The 21,024-nt window shown below is 41.2% G+C and overlaps 1 protein-coding gene across 2 annotated transcripts; it reads right to left on the reverse strand.

The window, feature by feature from the left end:
* Positions 1 to 373: 373 nt before the first annotated feature.
* PRKRA (protein activator of interferon induced protein kinase EIF2AK2) lies at positions 374 to 20,656 on the reverse strand (the record flags this gene model as incomplete). Of its 2 annotated transcripts, XM_079710627.1 has the most annotated exons (8): positions 374 to 531; positions 3,841 to 4,015; positions 10,256 to 10,350; positions 12,338 to 12,455; positions 13,504 to 13,582; positions 16,006 to 16,087; positions 19,852 to 20,021; positions 20,592 to 20,656. In XM_079710627.1, 8 exons carry the CDS (start codon positions 20,654 to 20,656, stop codon positions 374 to 376), a joined length of 942 nt encoding a protein of 313 aa, XP_079566753.1. The 2 variants fall into 2 exon arrangements, with proteins under 2 accessions (XP_079566753.1, XP_079566754.1); XM_079710628.1 differs by lacking the exons at positions 19,852 to 20,021; positions 20,592 to 20,656 and having other exon boundaries at positions 15,957 to 16,018.
* Between the last annotated feature and the right edge of the window lie 368 nt (positions 20,657 to 21,024).

Raw genomic sequence — 21,024 nt, forward strand, 5'->3', positions numbered from 1 at the left:
CCTTTCACAAAGAAGAGGTTAAGCACCAGTAGGAAAGCCTGTTGCTAGCAGTTTTACTTTATCCTCCTCCTCATCAACGACAACAATCATGCAGGTTTTTCCTTCTGTGTACATGGCATTGTAAAATGGGTGCTACACTCTGCCTATGGTACAAAGTTTATAAATACAATATACCAATACAAAGTCGAAGCCATTAAAAACATCTTAATAACAACTACCAGGAGATAATTAAATCTGGAGTGTTGATGGAATCTATGAAGAGATTTAGAACCAACACACAAACTCAAACATTATAGTAAATGTTTTACTTGGGAAGGGGGAGAAAGAGGAGCTTCTCATGTGCTACTGAAGGGTTTTCTAAGTTGTTCCAAGTTCACTTTCTTTCTGCTATTATCTTTAAATACTGCAGAGCATTGTGAGCTGCGTCACTCTGTGCACTGCCACAGGAGATCCCCGAGCCATGACAGACTGTGATGGGACTGGTGGACAATTCAGCGAGACATTGATACTGTCCGTTGGCACTCAGTTCTTCTGCAATGACACATTCAAACATGATGATTAATGCCACGTGCATAGAAAGCAGATCCTGGGCTTCCCTGGTGGCGCAGTGGTTGGGAGTCCGCCTGCCGATGCAGGGGACATGGGTTCGTGCCCCGGTCCGGGAAGATCCCACATGCCGCGGAGTGGCTGGGCCCGTGAGCCATGGCCGCTGAGCCTGCGCGTCCGGAGCCTGTGCTCCGCAGCGGGAGAGGCCACAACAGTGAGAGGCCCGCGTACCACAAAAAAACAACAACAACAAAAAAAGCAGATCCTTTGTAAAAACAATACAATTGTTATTACCGTCTTTCTTCCTAAGCATCCATGGTATACTACTCCACTTATCATCTTTGTCAGTCTTGTACAAACTGCCCAGCTACAGTGGTTCTCAAACACAGCTGTGCTTCATAATCACCTGGGGGAACTTTAAAGAAAACCAGGTGCCTGGGCCTCACTCCAGCCTGCTCTATCAGAAACGCAGGGTTAGGGGTTGGAGTGGCCAGATTCCTGCATTTTCAAAGAGCTCCCAAGGCAATTTTAATGTGGTTAGTTTGACAGTGTTTGCAAATTACTGAACCACAGCAACTTTTTTAAAGGGGAAAAAAAAACCCAAAAACATTTGCTAGAGGACTGGAGAGGCTGTATTTTCCACTCTGAAGTCTAGAGTTATTTTCAGTAGACACTGAACCAGGAAATACACGGTTCAGGGCAAAACCTCCCTTGTGATGTCATGTTCTTTGGTTATTAAGTCTGTGCAGAGAGTTTAATTCCATTTTGTATATTTGTTTAGGATGTTTTAAAACAACACTGAAACCCTGAAAACAAACGGTCTTAACATCTGATGAATCACTCTTACTAAAGATGGTTTATTGAGACAGGGAAAGGAGTAGAAACAGGTGAGTTGTTTGAAATTGTCATGATTAAATGTTATTTCAGCTAGAACCAATATAGTATAAAATATCCAGATACATGGGATTATTTAATGGGTGAAGAGGCTTTCTAGTTCTAGCATCTAGGTCCTTTTTTTTTTTTCGGCGGTACTTAGGCCTCTCACTGTTGCGGCCTCTCCTGTTGCGGAGCACAGGCTCCGGACACGCAGGCTCAGCAGCCATGGCTCATGGGCCCAGCCGCTCCGCGGCATGTGGGATCTTCCCAGACCAGGGCACGAACCCGTGTCCCCTGCATCGGCAGGCGGACTCTCAACCACTGCGCCACCAGGGAAGCCCTAGGTTCATTTTTAAATTGAGGTAAAAGTCATGTAACATAAAATTAACCATTTTAAAGTGAACTATTCAGTGGCATTTAGTACATTCACAATGTTGTGCAACTACCACCTCTATCCAGTTACAGAACATTCTCACCATTTCATCACCCCAAGGAAAAACACTATCCCCACCCATACCGCCTAGCCCCTGGCAACTACCAATCTATGGATTAACCTATTCTGGATAGTTCATGGAAATGGAATCATATGTGACTTTTTTTGTCTGTCTTTCACTTAGTATATTTTTGAGGTTTATCCATGTTGTAGCATATATCAGAACTTCATTCTTTTTCGTGGCTGAATATTTCATGGCATGTATATACCACAATTGGTTTATTCATTCATCTGTCAATGGACATTGGGCTGTTTCTGCTGTTTCTACCTCTTGGCTATTGTGAATAGTACTGCTGTGAACATGTGTGTACAGGTATCTGTTGGAATACCAGCTTTCAATTCTTTTGGGTACATACTTAGCAGTAGAGTTGCTAAGTCATATGGTAATTCATTTGAGGAGCAACAAAACTCCTCAAATTTTCCACAGCAGCTGAACTATTTTACATGTATTTTACATTCACTATGTAACATATGAGGGCTACAATTTCTCTATATCTTTACCAGCATTGGTTATTTTCTATTTTATTCACCACAGCCATCTTACTGGGTGTGAATTGGTACCTCACTATTGTTTTGATTTGCATGTCCCTGATGACTAATGATAGTGAGCATATTCTCACGTGCTTCTTGGCCATTTGTAGATCTTCTTTGGAGAACACTGAGGTTCTTTTGAAAGTAATTACATAGAAGTTAGTCAAATTGACTGTGGTTTTTAAACTGCTGTTCTATGTTTACAAGAACTATTTAGTTCTTAAAATTGCTAAGGAGCATTTCAAAGTCATCATTAATTTGTAATCTAAAAAACTATCTCAAGTTTCCTTCTTTTCCCAGATTCAAAACCTCCCATAGTCATATTCATGACATGGCTTATTCATCTGTCTCAAACACCCAACAATGTGTAGATACTTAAGAAATCTTTTTTGAATGAATGGTCTCTCAATCAGCTACGTTTTCTGATCATCTTTCTGCATTAATCCCCAGGTTCTGCGTAATTCTCAGTATATTGAGGCACTGTACCTGACCCATCATTCAATCCCAAAGTAGCAGAGAAAATCAGAAGTTCTTTCAGTCCTTAAACACCCTACTGTCTCAGTGCTAGTAGCTCTGACAAGCTAGGTCCCCCCAGGTCACTAAGGCTAGAATAAGGGGTATCAAATTCTTCACAAACTATACTGATGTTAAATCAAGACACCAAAAACACACATGAACACACACATACAAACAAATTAGCCAGGGATAAACTACATTAAAAGAAAATCCACACTGACTGCTTTCCAGTCTGTCTGCATTTGTCTATCTGAGTGATTATGGGCTAGAAAAAATATAGAAGTTCATAGCTGAGATAAAACTATAAATTGTCCCCATTTATCTCCCAGAAGTGGTACACAGTGATAAAGTGGAGAGAAGATGTCTGGCCTGACCCCCACAAACTTGGTACTTGTTCTAGAAATGTGGGTGCCTTTTTATTTGTCAAGCTGCGCATCAGGGCTGGTTTAATAGATATTATATCTGCAGGGACTCTTCTATTCTGGCTCTACCACTGACTAGCAGCTGTGTTATCTCAGGCAAGTTTCTCAACCTTTCTTTGTCTTACTTTTCTCACTGATATATAAGAATAATAGAATCTACTTCACAGTTTGTGGATTCCGTGGGTTGAAATATGTTATGTCCTTAGAACAGTATCTGGCACATAGTAACTCTATAACTCTTAGCTATTGTTGTTTTTATTATTATAACTGTATAGATGTTACCTCTGTTTTTATTGTTTATAAGAATGGGACATACCAATGATATATGTTACCGTTCTAGTAATTATATATAGTCAGAATCCCCAATCAATGAAAAAAATTATAATAGAGGTTTTGTTCCTCAAACATTTAAAAAAATAAACAGGTTTTAGGATAAGCTAAAGAAAAAAATCATACCTATATCCAAATATGTTATATTAAAACCTTGTTCCTTTGCAATTTCACTAAGCAGCTGGATGTAATCTGTGTTTGGAATACTGAGGAGGCTTCTTTTCAGTAAGTTGATCTTTTCACCAGGAGAATTCCTCAAGGAATGCCAAGTACAACCTAAAGAATGTCCTACCACATTTGTCTGAAAAACAGAGATGAAAGTTAAGACTCTTGGACTGGGTTCCAACGCTATTATAAGTATTAATTAAGCACTCACATTTAATACTTTATAAAGCATGTTGAAACTTTCCGATTTTAACTAGATAGCACTAACAAGTACACACATTTAAAAAACACCACAATGTTAAAGAAAAAAGAATGTGCAATAATACACTGGAAGTATTTAAAAATACTTTTGTATAGTATAAAGGTCTCAGTCAAAATTTCTGATGGTCACGTTAAGATGTATAACATATTTAAGAGCACGATAAACAAGTCTGCGATACAGCTGACCCTTGAACAACATGGGGGTTAAGGCAGCCGACACTCCTCACAGTCAAAAGTCCATGTATAACTTATAATCGGCCCTCCTCTGTATCCACGGTTCTGCATCCACAGAATCAACCAACCGTGGACTGTAGTATTTACTATGGAAACAAATCCGCATATAAGTGGACCTAAGCAGTTAAAACCTGTGTTGTTCAAGGGTCAGCTGTAATCGAGTCTGCCGAATGGAGCAATTTACAAATTAAAATATAAAGGAATTTTCATATCTTTATGGCTTCTTGTATTAAATACCAGTCTCTGTAACTGACAGCTGTAAAGCAGAAAACAAAGAAACTGTAGACAAGGTGAAATGTGCAAGTTTGAGAACAAGACGTTCAAATGAATGGCATGATGTCAAAAAATTCTTATCAGACTTATCCCAGAACACAATTGAGTTTGTTTTTTTCTGTTTTCTTTTCTCCTTTTCCTCTTTCTTTATTTTCCCCTCTATCTTTACTTTTTTACTTCTGTTCTTAGAATACTTTGCAGTTCCATGTTAGTTTATGGCTTTTTAAATTGCTTTCATATATTATGCCATTAGAAAAACCACAAAAAACTACTCTCTGAAGTAAGTAGGGCAACCTGTCCTTTGGTCTTATTTATCAATGAGCTTGACAGAGGTTAAGGGATTTTCAAAAGATCATAGGGATGGCCATGATAAAGAACTGGGTAATTTTTGCATAATTTGCAAAATTTACTAAGTAGAATTTTACATTCCTTGACTGGAACTTTTAAAAATGCTGTTTTTAAAAAAATCATAGGTCATCCATATAGTAAAAGGCTACCTGTAACAGGAACAAATACATACGAAGAACAGTCTCTTTTCCTTGCCGCCCCTTCCCCAGACTTCTGCTCCACTCCCCAGAGATACTTGCTATTGAACACCTCTTCAGTATACTTCCGTACGCATTCTATGCACGTTTAAGCACATACACGTATAATCTTTTTAAACAAAAATGATAGCTTACTCTTCTACACCTGATACTGTTAAGTTTTCTCCTATCACTGCACTGCACATACATGCACTACAGTTACCTTACCAGTCTCCAACTGTAGGTTTTAGGTTGTTTCTGGTTTCTGACTTTCACTAACAATGTTACAATGAAACTCTTTTGCACTTGGATGACTTTCTCGACAGAATAATTTCTAGAAGTAGAACTGCTGAGTCAAAGAACATGTATGCTTTTAATTTTGATAAATATTAATACTTCCAAACTGATTTTTGAGCCAATTTATACTTCCATCAAGTGTCTTGGAGGGTGCTTGTTTTCTCACACCCTAGCCAATACCAGGTATTGTCAAACTTTGTAGGTTTTGTCAAACTAAAGGTGAAAATAGTATCTTATTTAACATGCATGAATAAAGTTGAACATTTTTTTCCCCACCATTTGTATTTCTTCTACTGGGTTGCCTTTTTTATTGATGTGTAAGCTTTATATTTGGTATTGAAAACAGTCCCTTCCTACTCATGTGTTCAAAACAGTTTCTTCTTACTTTGTTTTTATTGGTTTTATTGACAGACATTTTGCTGTGCAGTAGGTTTTATGTAGTTAAATTTATGAATCTTACTTTACAGCTTCTATGTTTTAAGTTATCCTTAAAAAGGCTTTTCCATGCTAAGAATTTTAAAAGGAAAGCTCTTCCATGTTTTCTCATACAGTTCCAATTCTTACGTTTAAATCTTTGATCCATTTGAAATTTATTTTAAGGTAAGGAATAAGGTAGCAACCTAAATATATCATACACCTGTGTGCATGTGTATTCCGCCACCCCTCACCTCCCCCACAATGTGGCTGTAAGTTATTTCTCTACTATTCATCCTCTCACCCACTGATGTTAAATCTCACTGTTGTCATATACTGTCTTCCTATGTGGATTGGCATCTATACCTATCCTCTGTCTATTGAGATACAAAAGCTGTTTTAACTACTATAGTTTTATAGTATGTTTTATTCTCTGGTAGGGTATAACCCCACCTCCCGTACTCTTCCTTTTCAGTTTTCTTGGCTATTCTTGAGTTTATTTTTCCAGATAAACTCAGTAAAGTTGTATCAAGATCCAAAATGAATTCTGGTAGATTTTGACTCAGACTATATTACTTTTTTTTTTTTTTTTGCGCTACGAGGGCCTCTCACCGCTGTGGCCCCTCCCGCTGCAGAGCACAGGCTCCGGACGCGCAGGCCCAGCGGCTATGGCTCACGGGCCCAGCCGCTCTGCAGCACGTGGGATCCTCCCAGACCGGAGCACAAACCTGCGTCCCCCACATCGGCAGGCGGACCCCCAACGACTGCGCCACCAGGGAAGCCCTATATTACATTTTTATATATTTACGGTATTGAGTCTTTCTATCAAAAATAGATAGCTTTACATTTATTCAATTTCTGTTAAATCCCTCACTAGAATTTTAAAGTTTTTCTCATATGAGTCCTGCACATTTCTTTCTAAGTTTATTCCCTGTCATATTATCCTCTTTTCTACTATTGAGAATAGGATCTTCTATATTCCATTTTGTAATATTCATAAATAGGGAAACTATTAATTTTTTCTAGTATGCTTTTTCAGGACAGATTTTCTATTTTGCTATAAAATGACCAATGTTATCAAGCTTCATACATTTTATTATTCAAAGTAATACACACATACAACAAAAAAATTAAATAGTACAGAATTATAAGAGCAACAATCCTCCTCCCTACCTTCAAGTCCTCTTTCCAGAAGCAATAATTTTCACCTTTCTATTTTTAATTATTCTGGTGGTTACCTTTGTAACAGAAATAATATGAGAAAGCTACTGATTCTGTATATTAATTTTATGATCAGTTACCTTGATGAATTCTCTTATTATATCTGGTAGTTTTTCTCTAGGGCTTTATGGGGATACAATTATATTATTTATAGTTAATGATCGTTTCTATCTCCTTTTTTCTTATTTCCAACCTCTTATTGTTTTCTGATTATGTTGGTTGATACTTCTAGAACAATGTTTTAAAAAAACGGTATCAGGAATTCCCAGGCAGTCCTGGGAAGAGGTGAGGACTCAGTGCTTTCACTGCTGAGGGCCTGGGTTCAAACGCTGGTTGGGGAACTAAGATCCCAAGAGCCGCATGGTGTGACCCAAAAGAAAAAAAAGGTATCTGTGGGCATCCTTACCTTATCTCTGAAATTAATGGGAATGGATAAGGCATGTAAACATGTACCCATGATTTTGATTTTTTTTCTGAGGTATATATTTTATTTTATTTATTTATTTATAACATCTTTATTGGAGTATAATTGCTTTACAGTGTTGTGTTAGTTTCTGCTGTATAACAAAGTGAATCAGCTATATGTATACATATATCCCCATATCCCCTCCCTCTTGCGTCTCCCTCACACCCTCCCTATCCTGCCCCTCTAGGTGGTCACAAAGCACCAAGCTAATCTCCCCGTGCTATGCAGCTGCTTCCCACTAGCTATTTTACATTTGGTAGTGTATATACTGTCAGTGCTACTCTTTCACTTTGTCCCAGCTTACCCTTCCCCCTCCCCATGTCCTCAAGTCCATTCTCTATGTCTGCATCTTTATTCCTGTCCTGCCCCTAGGTTCATCAGAACCTTTTTTTTTTTTTTTAAGATTCCATATATATGTGTTAGCATAAGGTATTTGTTTTTCTGACTTACTTCACTCTGTATGACAGACTTTAGGTCCACCCACCTTACTACAAATAGTTCAATTTCGTTTCTTTTTATGGCTGAGTAATATTCCTTTGTATATCTGTGCCACATCTTCTTTATCCATTCATCTGTCAATGGACACTTAGGTTGCTTCCATGTCCTGGCTATAAAAATATGGAATGATTCACGAATTTGCATGTCATTCTTGCGCAGGGGCCATGCTAATCTTCTCTGTATCGTTCCAATTTTAGTTTATGTGCTGCTGAAGCGAGCACTGAGGTGTATATTTTAAATCACAATAGGGATATTTTAAAAGAGTTTATCAGTAATGACTGTCAAAATTTTTTTGGCATCTATTGAGAGGATAATGTTTTTCTCCTTTGACCCCTTAATGTGATTAGTTATAGTAATAGATTTACCAACACTGAAATACTCTTACAGTCCTAAAATAAATCCTACTTGTCTATGGTATATTATTCTTTTAATGTTCTACTGAATATTAAGGTGTTTCACCATAAGGGAGATTAATCCATAATTTTTGCCATTGGGATTTGCTATTGTCAGATTTTAGTGTTATGTTAGTTTTGGAAAATAAATTTAGAAGCTTCCCCTATGTTACATATATTAACTGGAAGAGTTTAAATAGCATGGAAGATTCTCTCTTCCTTGATGATTTAACAGAATTCACCTGCAAACCTAACTGTGTTTTGTGATTATGGTTTCATCTATGATCCAGTTTTAAAAGAAGTGAATGCAGTGTTTTATATTTTTCTATTAAAAAAGCAAAACCAAAATTATATTACTTACCCAGATGTAGTCTTTTTTCCCTACAGAATGAGCCCCCCCTTTTTTTTTAATCAGAAGCTTAGAACACTCCTAGTCTTCACTTCTCATTTCCTACCTAACATCCTACTCTCAGATAATGGACCACCATACATAACTATCTACAAATATCAGAATCTCAATTAATATATTATGTGTAGCCCGATCTCTTAAGTTCTCTATCTGAATGCCAGCTGCCTACTCAACATTTTCACTTAGCTATTCCACAAACATTTCAAATTCAGTATATCCTAAGTTTAGCTCATTATCTGCTCCCCCTCAAATCCTACTCATCTTCTGTGTTCCCCATATTATTGAATGGTACCACCATCTACTCAGTTGCCAAGCTAAAAATGTTTATTTCTTCCTTTTTCCTTACTCCCTACATGCAATCAGTTACCATGCCCCATTCACTTCAGTTTTCTAAATAATTTTTAAATCGATCATTTCAACTGCCACTACCTTAGTTTAGGCCACCATCATTTCTCATCTGCTTTTCTATAACAGCATTGTAGCAGGTCTCTTTGACTCTAATATTCATTCACTCACCATAATGCAGCCAGTGATTTCCCTTCTAATATATAAATTAGATCTTGTCCTTTACATATGAAATGTATTTAATGACTTTGCACTACCCTCAGGATAAAGTTCAATCTCCTTAACATAGTAGTTCCTGCAAGATTCAATCCCTCTTTTCCTTTCCGGCCTCATTGTTTGAGACTCCCTCCCTCCAAATGTATGAATATGCTCCAGCCATCCCAAATTACTCTGCGGTCCTAGATCACATAAAGTGTTTCACTCCTGGGTCTTTGTACATGGTCTTTCTTCTCTCTGGAATTCTTTTTTCCTGTTGTCAGCCTATAGGTCTCAGCTCAGCTATTACTTCCTCCAAGAAGTCTTCCTAAAACCCCGTCTTAGTTGGATCCTTCTTCTACGTTCCCAAGACGCCTCTGGAAGGACCAGTCTGTTGGGTTCTTTTCTCTTTCAGTAGGCTGGCTACAAACTCCTTAGGGCCAGAGACTATCTTATTCACCAAATGCCAGTACCTGGCATCAAGCTTGGCACATAATATGAGTTCCCTAAATGTTTGCTGAGTGGATAAATGAATGGGTCAACCAAGAGATGGGAGTGAATTGTCAATCTGAAGGCAAAAGTGGCACTAGTGACTTACCATATTTAGATACCATCATATTATTCTGAATTTGACTGTGCCTCCCAAACTCTCTTACCTGGCCACGCCTGTGATCCTGGCTCACATACTGCAAGCAGCTAAAACTGGGGTAGTGTATTACTCAACAGTTAAGAGATTTGTTTAAAACTGCAACTCTGAAGTATCTATACAAAAAGAAATCTAGAGAAGTTTCCTACAGCAACAGATGTTTAATCACATTAACATCGTAGACCTCCGATCATTACTCACCAAAGAAATGTGGTTCTCTGGAGAGATATTACTGAATTTGGCAAGAAATTTCTCAGCAGCATTTCTCTTGGCTTGTTTCTTTGATGCCCCCTTTCCTAAATAAAGAAAAAGAAATAGTAGGTTTAGAAAATAAACTAGTGTCCATAGAGAATGACCAAATGTTTAATATACTGTGTTTGGTCAGAGAACAATCTCATGGCTTTTGTATACTATTCTTTTACTGACCTGACATCTTTACTTGTTGTGCTTCATACAACTATTAATGGTTACATTTTTGAAGATGTTTCTTTAACAGTTTATCTTTAATAGTTACATCTGTTAAAGAAAAACAGAAAGTATATCTCCCTATGTCTAGCTTTTTTTTTTTTTTTTTTTTTTTTTTGCGGTATGCGGGCCTCTCACTGCTGTGGCCTCTCCCGTTGTGGAGCACAGGCTCCGGACGCGCAGGCTCAGCGGCCATGGCTCACGGGCCCAGCCGCTCCGCGGCACGTGGGATCCTCCCAGACCGGGGCACGAACCCACGTCCCCTGCATCGGCAGGCGGACTCGCAACCACTGCGCCACCCGGGAAGCCCCCTATGTCTAGCTTTTAATGAACCATATTTGGTTTAATTCTGACTAGATATTCAAATTTACCAAGGTACATTTGAATTACAACTCCTATCTCTCAATGTCTATTTCTTGCTTATAATCTCCTATACACTGATAGCTATGTGGAATTTCTTTCTTTAACATGAATAAGAAGGGCATAGGAGAGGCTGGAGTTGAAAGAGACTATAAATATCATCTACTTCCATGTTTACAGATTTAAAAACTGAGATCCAGGGCTTCCCTGGTGGCGCAGTGGTTGAGAGTCCGCCTGCCGATGCAGGGGACACGGGTTCGTGCCCCGGTCCCGGAGGATCCCTCATGCCGCGGGGCGGCTGGGCTCGTGGGCCATGGCCGCTGGGCCTGCGCGTCCGGAGCCTGTGCTCCGCGGTGGGAGAGGTCGCGGCGGTGTGGGGCCCGCGTACCGCAAAAAAAAAAAAAAAGAAAAAAAAAAACTGAGATCCAGGCAGGGAGATTAAGCAATTTACCTAACCTTGCAAATCAAGGACTGCATCAAGAACAGGAAGCTGAGGTTCCTGCTTCTAGCCTAGGGCTTTCTGCACTGGCCCACACTACCTCTCAAGGGCAAACAGCTGCTTATTACTTAAGACTGATATCTAACCAAGGTAGAGTTCCATTTCAAGCCACTCTACAAAAACATGCTAGAGAAGTTAAAATAGGAATCCTCAGGAGTACTTTATTAAGTGACTTTTTTTCTCATAGTCTGTGGCCTTTACAACATAGAAGTTGTAATTTAAAAGGTTAATTTCTCCTATCTTCTAGAATAGCTATTGACACTCCAAGAGATTTACTACTGCCTTTTTCTCCAAAATGATTTTTAAGTCCCTGTTATATCAATGAAGACTGTTTAAAGAGTCATTTATTTGTTTCTCCATTACCAACCCATGATTTTAAAAAATATCAAATTAAGAAGTAAAGTATTCTTAAGCCAAATATTTATACTTAAATTCAACTGCAGAAGACTTCCCTGGTGGTGCAGTGGTTAAGAATCTGCCTGCCAATGCAGGGGACATGGGTTTGATTCCTGGTCCAGGAAGATCCCACATGCTGTGGAGCAACTAAGCCTGTGCGCCACAACTACTGAGCCTGTGCTCTAGAGCCTGCAAGCCACAACTACTGAGCCCGCATTGCCACAACTACTGAAGCCTGCGCGCCTAGAGCCCGTGCTCTGCAACAAGAGAAGCTACCACAATGAGAAGCCTGCGCACCGCAACAGAGTAGCCCCCGCTCACCGCAACTAGAGAAAGCCCGTGCGCAGCAACGAAAACCCAACGCAACCAAAAATAAATAATAAATTTAAAAAATTAAAAAAAAATTCAACTGCAGAAAGTTAGAAACAGTAGACTAGGAGTGTCAGTTTTTTTCCCCATAGAAATATTTGAAAAGAAATCACAACAGAAATTTCTATGGTCATTCATCTTCTCAAAATATTTCAAATGTCTTCAACTGTACGAGGGTAAAAAGGAATAAGTACCAGTTTCCATGAATGACTCTAGCCTGCAAATTGTGGTATATTCTCTCTTATGAGCAGGTCCTCCCTCCTGGGAAAGGGTATATTCAGGAAGTCTCCAGCCATGATGAATAGCCAATTCCTAGAAAATCGAGATGAGGCTTTATTAGTAATTTTTACTATGTAGTGGCTCAATCACACAAATGATATTCTCTCATGATTTTGATCCCATATCTATTTATATGTTTGCAAAGAATAATGATATTCTGCAATGAAAAAAATGAGAGAAGGCCCTCTATTTCCCAGAGATATTCCTGCATTTTATATCTTACAGGCCCACAATACCAAAACGGAAGCAGTTTCCTACTGTGAATGGTGCTCTTCCATTAAGCTGTAGTGAGTTGATATCAAACAGTTCAAACAGAAAGACAAGCTACTTTCAGCCTCTGGGAATGTCAGAGAGGACAGTTACAGGTCTCACAGCCATAAGTTCCTAAAGCCTCTCCCCTCCTAACTATAACTTTCCATACCCATGGCTGCCTAACTAACTACATTCGATCGAGAGCAGATGAAAAGCAGGCAGCAAACAAACACACTTGGACGAGGTTGAGGAAAGAAGGGGAAGAAAACTACAGAAAATCTCACAGAGGAGGAAAGAGACCAAAGGACTGGTTGGATAATAGGGAGGGGAGTTGTCCAACAGAGCACATGGATAGTCTACAAGGAGGATATTCTGCACGCAGAAATTCAAAGCTGAATATATTTTTTTGGTAGCATAAGCAAATAAGCAAACGACTTCCCTTTTCTTGAGTTAGGTAACTCAGTTTGGGTTCTTATGTCTTCTGTCTTCTGTCTCAACAGAAGTAGAGATTTGTCACAAGAGTGGCAAGAAATATTCTTAAAATGTAAAACACTCTACCCATGTGCACTGAGGTCCTGCTGATCTCAAATGAGAATTCCACAAACCAAAGGCAGATACTGTATATGGAAGAAAATCCAAAACATAAAAAAATAGGAAAATAATTTCAAGTTAGCACTTTAACATCTAATGATCATAACCTGGAACACAAAACATTATATACCATCTTTAAAAAATTAATTATTTCTCTCAGCCCTTATGATATTATCAAAATTTATGGCATTTTTTTCAGTAGACAAAAAGTTAAGTATGGAAAAACTGTGCCACTTACCTGTAATGAACCAATAGGATTAAGCTGGTTCTTTGGTTGCTTGGAAGGGTCAGGCATTAAGGGATCAGGAACTGCAAAGCTAAACATTTTTATAAAGTGTTATAAAACAAAATAATCTCCCCCAAATTATTAAGTAAAGGACAAGCATTTTCAATTTAGCTTTCCATGCCTTTGCTGTTGCCTTTCCTTCTACATGGAATACCCTTCTCGCCCACCACTTCTATGTGAATCTGATCTATCCATCATCCAAGGTATACCTCAATTGCCACTTCCTCTCAGAAGCCTATTCTTTTACCCCAGTGGAACATAATTTCTCCCTTCTTTGAACCACTGTAACATTTGGTTTGACCCTTTCTTAAACAACTTATTTTACCATAAGTTGTACACTCTTACAAATACATGTGATTTGTCTATCCCTCACCACACCTCTCCCCTGTTCAGACTATAAAATCCTTAGTGGTAGGGCCTATGTATTACTTACCCTCATAAGCCTTGCAGTGCTTTATATATAATAGATGCTCAATAGAAATGTATTTAAATAAAGCACACTATTGTTACAACTACAAAAAAACGGAAGACTAACAGGAAGTTTAGCCTGGCAATGTAAACCATACAGATCATAAATGTAGCTTTTTCATCCAGATAATTAGGGAAGAAAGACCTGGTTTGATCTATTATCTGCTCTATGCTAGGATAATCTTCCTAAGATTTATATGTATCCTGTATAAAATTGATGGCCAGCATGAATCTGATTTGAGCATGTGGGGACTGTGAGTAGAGAAAAAGAGAACAACCTCTTCTAAGTAGCGTGAACTTAGTAGTTACTTGGGTGATGGATGCCTAACGTGGAACAAGCTGCATTTCAAGGTTACTGCCACCTAGGCAGCTAGAGTCATTTCTTCCATGACCAGTGAGGTTGTTATTGCCACCTCCTCAAGTTTCTTTTCTACCTGCCAAAATTTCAAGCTTTACATAAGCTGATGAGATACGAATATTCACTTACAATGCTGTATACTGAAGCTACCCAAGTAATTGTGATGGAGAAGTGAGAAAGTCTCTGTATCATATTAGGCCACTTTAAGCCCGATTTACAGCTTAGCAATTCCCATCTTATCTGTCAAGAAGCACAAATACATAGTAAGGTTTGTTAGCCTTTTTTGCTGACAAAGTGAAGTGCCCATGTGCAGAAAGGACACTCTGTATACTAATTTCTATGAATATATGCAACACTTTGGGTTGACCTTTGGGTTGCACAGAAATGGCATGGCCGTCACCAGCAAGGGGAAAATCCAAAACCCACCATGCCATTTGGCATGTCCAGAAAGCTAGCATAAATCATTTATAATGTATGACCCTAGAGAATCAAGCATCACTTTGTGAGATCCAAGGCTTTTGCTGGTTGGTTCTAAACTACCTAAAAGGTTTAGAATTACTAAGTAAACGGGAGGAACACTGCATGAGAACCTAAATATCCATATATCCCTAAGCCAGAAGTTCTTCTATGACTAGGAAACAAAAAACCCATCCTAAATTCCCATGGGCCTCTGCTCTCAGCTGTGAGCAGATATACCAGATTGTACTCCAGGTATACTTGAGTGCATGTAAAGGGAAGAATTTGCAGGCAAAATGTGCTCCTGGATGTGCCCATTAGAAATCAAAGGACACCAATTTACAATACATGAGATGCTCCAGGACTAGTGCTCCTTCCAAAAACACCTAATGTGATAACAAATTTATTTTGGAAATATTTGTCAAGAATTAACATCCCAGGGGCTTCCCTGGTGGCACAGTGTTTAAGAATCCGCCTGCCAATGCAGGGGACACAGGTTCGAGCCCTGGTCCGGGAAGATCCCACATGCCGTGGAGCAGCTAAGCCCGTGCGCCACAACTGAGCCTGCGCTCTAGAGCCCGCGAGCCACAACTACTGAAGCCTGCGCGCCTGCAGCCTGTGCTCCGCAGCAAGAGAAGCCACTGCAATGAGAAGCCCTCGGCAACTAGAGAAAGCCCGTGCACAGACACAGAAGACCCAACGCGCCAAAAAAAAAAAAAAAAAATCAAATAAATCTATTAAAAAAAAAAGAATTAACATCCCATTTAGAAGGAAATCTCTTTGTCTCCTTTCAAATTCAGATTTCTAAAAGAATACTTTTAGCTGATCTTTTTCTATCTCACACCTTGTTTTCTTCAGTGTAGAAACAAACTCTTAATCCAGTAAGATATTTGCCAGAAACACTCTGCTTTTCTAGTGTTGCACCTCATCTGGGGAAAAAAAAGAAGAAAGCCTAGTTCATGAGAGCCTTCATCTACTAATTAATAGCTGGATTTAATTTCTTATGGATAAAGTTGTCTTTAGTGGATGACAGGTCTTCACAAGGAAATAGAATTTTAGATCTAGATATTAACAACTGTTTACTTTGTTGCTTTTGTGAGCATGTTCAAACTTTTAATCTTACCTCAGCCATGATAATTTTGAGCTGCAGAATACAAAGAAATTTAGCTCACCAAATACTTGCATTGGCTTTCAAAATGTTTATGGCAGCCTCTGCAGCTCTGTGTTTCGCCAGCTTCTTACTTGTACCTTCACCTGAATTAAGGTTAAAAAAAAAAAACTCTTTACATGCTGTGAAAATGTGAGGCTTACATAGATGTTTGCATAATACAAAACAAAGTCACTACACATTTTATATATATACACACTAGGTAATAAAAACATACACTTGCATAGTTATACACTGAAATAAAATACCATATGAAGTTAATACATTAAAAAATCCCTGTGATTTAAAAAATTCTATGTATTTTTGTATACCTGTATAAAAATCGTTATACAGGTATACATTATACATGCTTATTACATAAAGTAATAAAGTAGACTATGTCATTCCTTCTGAAGAAATGCAACTTATTCCATTATTCGTAGAAAGGAAATTCTTCTATAGCAAGAAGTTTCCTTTAAAGGAGCCACTTACAGCAACACCGTTTGACAGCAAAATGTGCACACTTTCACTGTTACAACCCCTCCTATACTGAATTAAACCCCTCTGCTTGGCTAAGCAGTCATGATTACCTGTTGGATACAGTGGGGGAAGGTTTGTATAGGGAAGAAGTTGAGAGATGACATTAAGCGTCTTCCATATAATAATCTGTATCCCTTACATGGGTAGCTAAGGAGGCAGAAGGGACTAGGCCTGACTAATCACTGAGATTGATGCCTAATTTTAGTAAGCAACCACACAAGTAAATTGTAAATTCAATCTTTTTCCTTCTGACTTCAAACTAGGTGTTGAGAACCCTTCCAAAGTGATATCAGAATGCTGATGTCCATTCCTCCTGTGTGGAGGAAAGAAAAGGAACATGGAATAAATTTCAAGCATGGCTCTCAAGTGTCAGAGACCACATAAACCACACTTATTTACTCACTAACATAGGTATTAAGGATATACCCTTGACCAATGTGGGAGTTAGGGGTACCGACCCTCTGCGCTCTTGAAAATCTACCCATAATTTATAGTCAGCCCTCGGTATCTTTAGTTCCTCCATTTCTAGCTTCCTCGGTAACTGAGGAATCAACCAACCGTGGATTGTATGGTACTGTAGTATTTACTGCTGAAAAAGATTCTCGTATGAGTGGACTGCGTAATTCAAAACCGTGTTGTTCAAGGGTCAACCGTAGTAGAGAACTAAGCAGGGTCCTTGCCCTTAAAGATTATACAGCCTAATGTGTGAGATTCTGTCTATAAAAAGACATCTGGGGGCTTCCCTGGTGACGCAGTGGTTGAGAGTCCGCCTGCCGATGCAGGAGACACGGGTTCGTGCCCCGGTCCGGGAAGATCCCACATGCCGCGGAGCGGCTGGGCCCGTGAGCCATGGCCGCTGAGCCTGCGCGTCCGGAGCCTGTGCTCCGCAGCGGGAGAGGCCACAACAGTGAGAGGCCCGCGTACCGCAAAAAAAAAACAACAAAAAAAAGACGTCTGAAATGTGGAGTATCACAGCAGGCCTAGGTGCAGGTTGTAGGGTAGCCTACAAAAGGGATAGCTCCCCTGCTCTTGGTAAGGATTCAGAAAGGTTTCATGAAGGAGGAGGTAACTAAACAAGGACCTGAAAGATCAGTACAAGTTAGGTGAAGAGAGCTGGGGGATTAGGAGAGCACTGTAGGCAGACGCAGAGCCTCAGAGGTAACACACAGCATGGTGTTCTCAGGCCCCAAGTTGTAGGGGATAGTAAGAGCTTGAGGAAAGGAACTTTGAGGTAAAAGCCTAGAGAGTTGAAGGGTAGGAGAGGTCAAAGAACGGTCTCCTAAATTTGTGCTTGTCAAACTTTAGGAACTGACTGGGAATTTGGTTAGAATGCATACTAACAGTAGGTGTTGGATGGGGCCTGATATTCTGCACTTCTTTCAAGTGCCCAGGTGATAGCAATGCTGCTGTCGACCACATTTGGAGAAGTAAGGTTGTCAATGATATTAAATTTATATTCATCCAGAGGGTGATGGGAAAACCACTGAATGGATTTTAAAAAGAGGGAGTACATGCACAGATGTGAATGCCAGAAAAAACACTCTGGTTTTTGTGTGGAAAATGGACACCACAAGATAGAAGCTAAAAGAGCAGCTTTGAGGCTGCAACTATAATCCATGTGGCTTGGATAGTAGCAACAGAAAGATGAGAGAAGCAGACAGATTTGAGAGATATTTAGGAAGTAGGATTTGGTGGCAGACTGGACAATAGGCAGAGGGAGAAGGGGTCAAGAAGGTGAAACCCGAATTTCTACTGTAAGCAGACGGGTGACGGTGGTGCCTTTACTGAGCTGGGGAATGCAGGCGAAATGGATTTGAGAGAGAAGATGGATTCAGTTTGGGACAGTGAGAGACTGAGGTGTCTTTGGGTCATCCAAGCAAAAATGCCTAGCAAGCACAGGCAGATACACTGTTCTGTAACTGCACCTGGGCTGAAGACAGAGATTTCAGAATTATCAGCCTTTAGATAGTATTTGAAGCCACGGAGGTAGATAAGCTTGCACAGGAAGACAGGACAGTGTGAGAAGAGTAGGGGGACTAAGCAGTTGCCACAGGTTGTTAATCTCTGATCTAAAACACACTGAAGGGAAAAAGGCTACTTTTGAGTTTTCACTGAATATTTTAAAATAGACCAGCTAAAGCAGTAGTGCAAATGTTGATTCCATGGTTCATATGAGGAACCTTCTAGCTAGAATCTAGCTACAATCCACCTGCCCCACATAGACAAAAAAGCTTCAAAATTTTCTTAAAGTGGCTTCAATGAAAATAGCGGACTCCAGATTTTCAGGGACACAAACAAATGATGCCTTCAGATTACCAGATGGTGGAACTTCAGCCTTCTTGCTGAATTTTTTCTTGGCATTCTTCCAAATTAAATTTAGTATTCAATATTTTTTGTGTTTGCAATTAAATAGATACATAAGGAATAAAATATCTACATTTACAAATGGGCTACTTCAGTTATCATTTGCTCAGGTTCAATGACCATAATAAGGTGAATCTTTTTTTTTTTTTTTTTTTTTTTTTTGCGGTACGCGGGCCTCTCACTGCTGTGGTCTCTCCCGTTGCGGAGCACAGGCTCCGGATGCGCAGGCTCAGCGGCCATGGCTCACGGGCCCAGCCGCTCCGCGGCATATGGGATCCTCCCAGACCGGGGCACGAACCCGTATCCCCTGCATCGGCAGGCGGACTCTCAACCACTGCGCCACCAGGGAGGCCCAGGTGAATCTTAATTTTGAAACTTCATTGCTGTGTGACCTTGGGCATGTTTCTTATAATCTCTCTGGACCTATTTCCTCATGTATAAAAAAGGTGATAACATCTTATTAAAATACTGTACAGTGCCAGGAACTAGAAGCTGCTATGCAATATAGTGTAGTTGAGCTTTCCACCTTCCTCATTTTGCTTGGATACAGAACCGAGTGTGGTACAATGGGCCCAAAGTGCCAAATGAGTCCATACAGAGAAGGGAGCAGCTCAGAAAATTCTGGGGTCATGCCTCCTGGCATCTGCTATAACCTATGAAATTTGACAGCACCTACTGATTCAGCTATGGCTGCTCCAAGAGCCTTTCCTGCTTCTCCCTAATTCTTGGAAGATCCCTAGGAGGATCCTAGGGTATGTTTCTGAGCTTCTCTTGGTGTCTGGGGAACAGAAAATTAGGGAGAATCAGGAAGCTGGAAAGTCCCAATGACCTGAGAAGGGTATCAGTTTTAAAAGCCTGCTCCTCACCGTTGTCTCTGGTAAAAAGGGTACTTTTCCGAACTAAGAAGCAATACCGAGTCTTGACCCGCCAACCCACATGGTCATCGGGGTTCATTGTGCATACAGACCTGTGCAGGTTATGTCACCAACGGTTACTCTGAAGGTGAAAGTGGGCACGTGTATTTGCACATCAGATCTTTCACATTCATAAACTGGGATGTTCTTGGTCTTCATGCCGTATTCATGTAATACCTGAATTGGTGTTTTCCCTGGCTTAGCTGTGATCATCTTCCCCAAACTGCAAAAACCAGAAAAGGCTGTGCTTTGCATGTCAAAGCGGGGAGGGAAGCAGAAGCAAATAAAGACTAGTTTTAACTGCTACCAACGGTGACGCCGGAGGCACCGAAGCTCCCCGTCGGCCAGGGCTAGAGCTGGCAAGGCGCGACAGTCTCGCCGCCCCTCTGCGGCGGGCGGCGGGCGGCGGGCGGCGGGCAGGGTGAGGGAGGTCTTTAGGGAGATAACTTGAATGCGGGTAGGAGGAATTTGCGGGGGAATCGGGAGGTACGCACGGGTGCTGGAACCTCCCGGGACCAAGCCTACAAACCCCTTTCCCAGGCGGCGGCCGGTAACCACCTCCGGCCACCCCGCGCCTCCCGAGGCCGCAGGAGGGGCGGGGCCGGGCCGTAGACCCCGGCCCGCTGGCCGCCGAGAAGGCGGGGCCGAGCGCCCGCCCGCAGCCGCCAGGACGCGAGCGCCAGGAAGGGGCTTTACCCAGAATGCCGCTGGACAGCCGGCTCCCCCGCCCCCTCCTCTATTGCCCACCACTCCCGGCCCTGCCCCGCTCGGTCCCGACCGCCCAGGCGCTGACCTGAAGGTCCCGCTGTCCTCGCGCTCCAGCGGCGGAGCTGCGGCGTGATGCCTGCTCTGAGACATGGCCAGAAGGGACGGCTTTGCGGCGGGAGGAAGAGCAGTGTGGAGCGACGTCTTCGCTCCGCGGGTCGGTCGGTCCCCGAGAGAAGCGATCTAGAGCCGACGCCGCCACCTCCTCCCCTCCTCCGACTCCCCCTCTCCTTACCGCTTGCGTCCCTCCAGGGGATGGGCGGGGGCGGAGGCGGAGCCTCTGTGCGGTAGCGCCGGTCCCGGCTCCCGGTAACGCCTCCTGCTGTCCCGTCTCGGGTAGAGCTCCTCGGCGGCCCCGCCCCCTTCGCAGCCCTGGCCCTCTACAGCTGCAGTCCGTGCGCCACCTTCGGCCCATCGGCTAGTGGAGACCGCAGTTGTGTGTCCTCAAAAGGAGGCCGCTC

This window comes from Hyperoodon ampullatus (assembly GCF_949752795.1).
Source record: "Hyperoodon ampullatus genome assembly, chromosome: 8".
NCBI lineage: Eukaryota > Metazoa > Chordata > Mammalia > Artiodactyla > Ziphiidae > Hyperoodon > Hyperoodon ampullatus.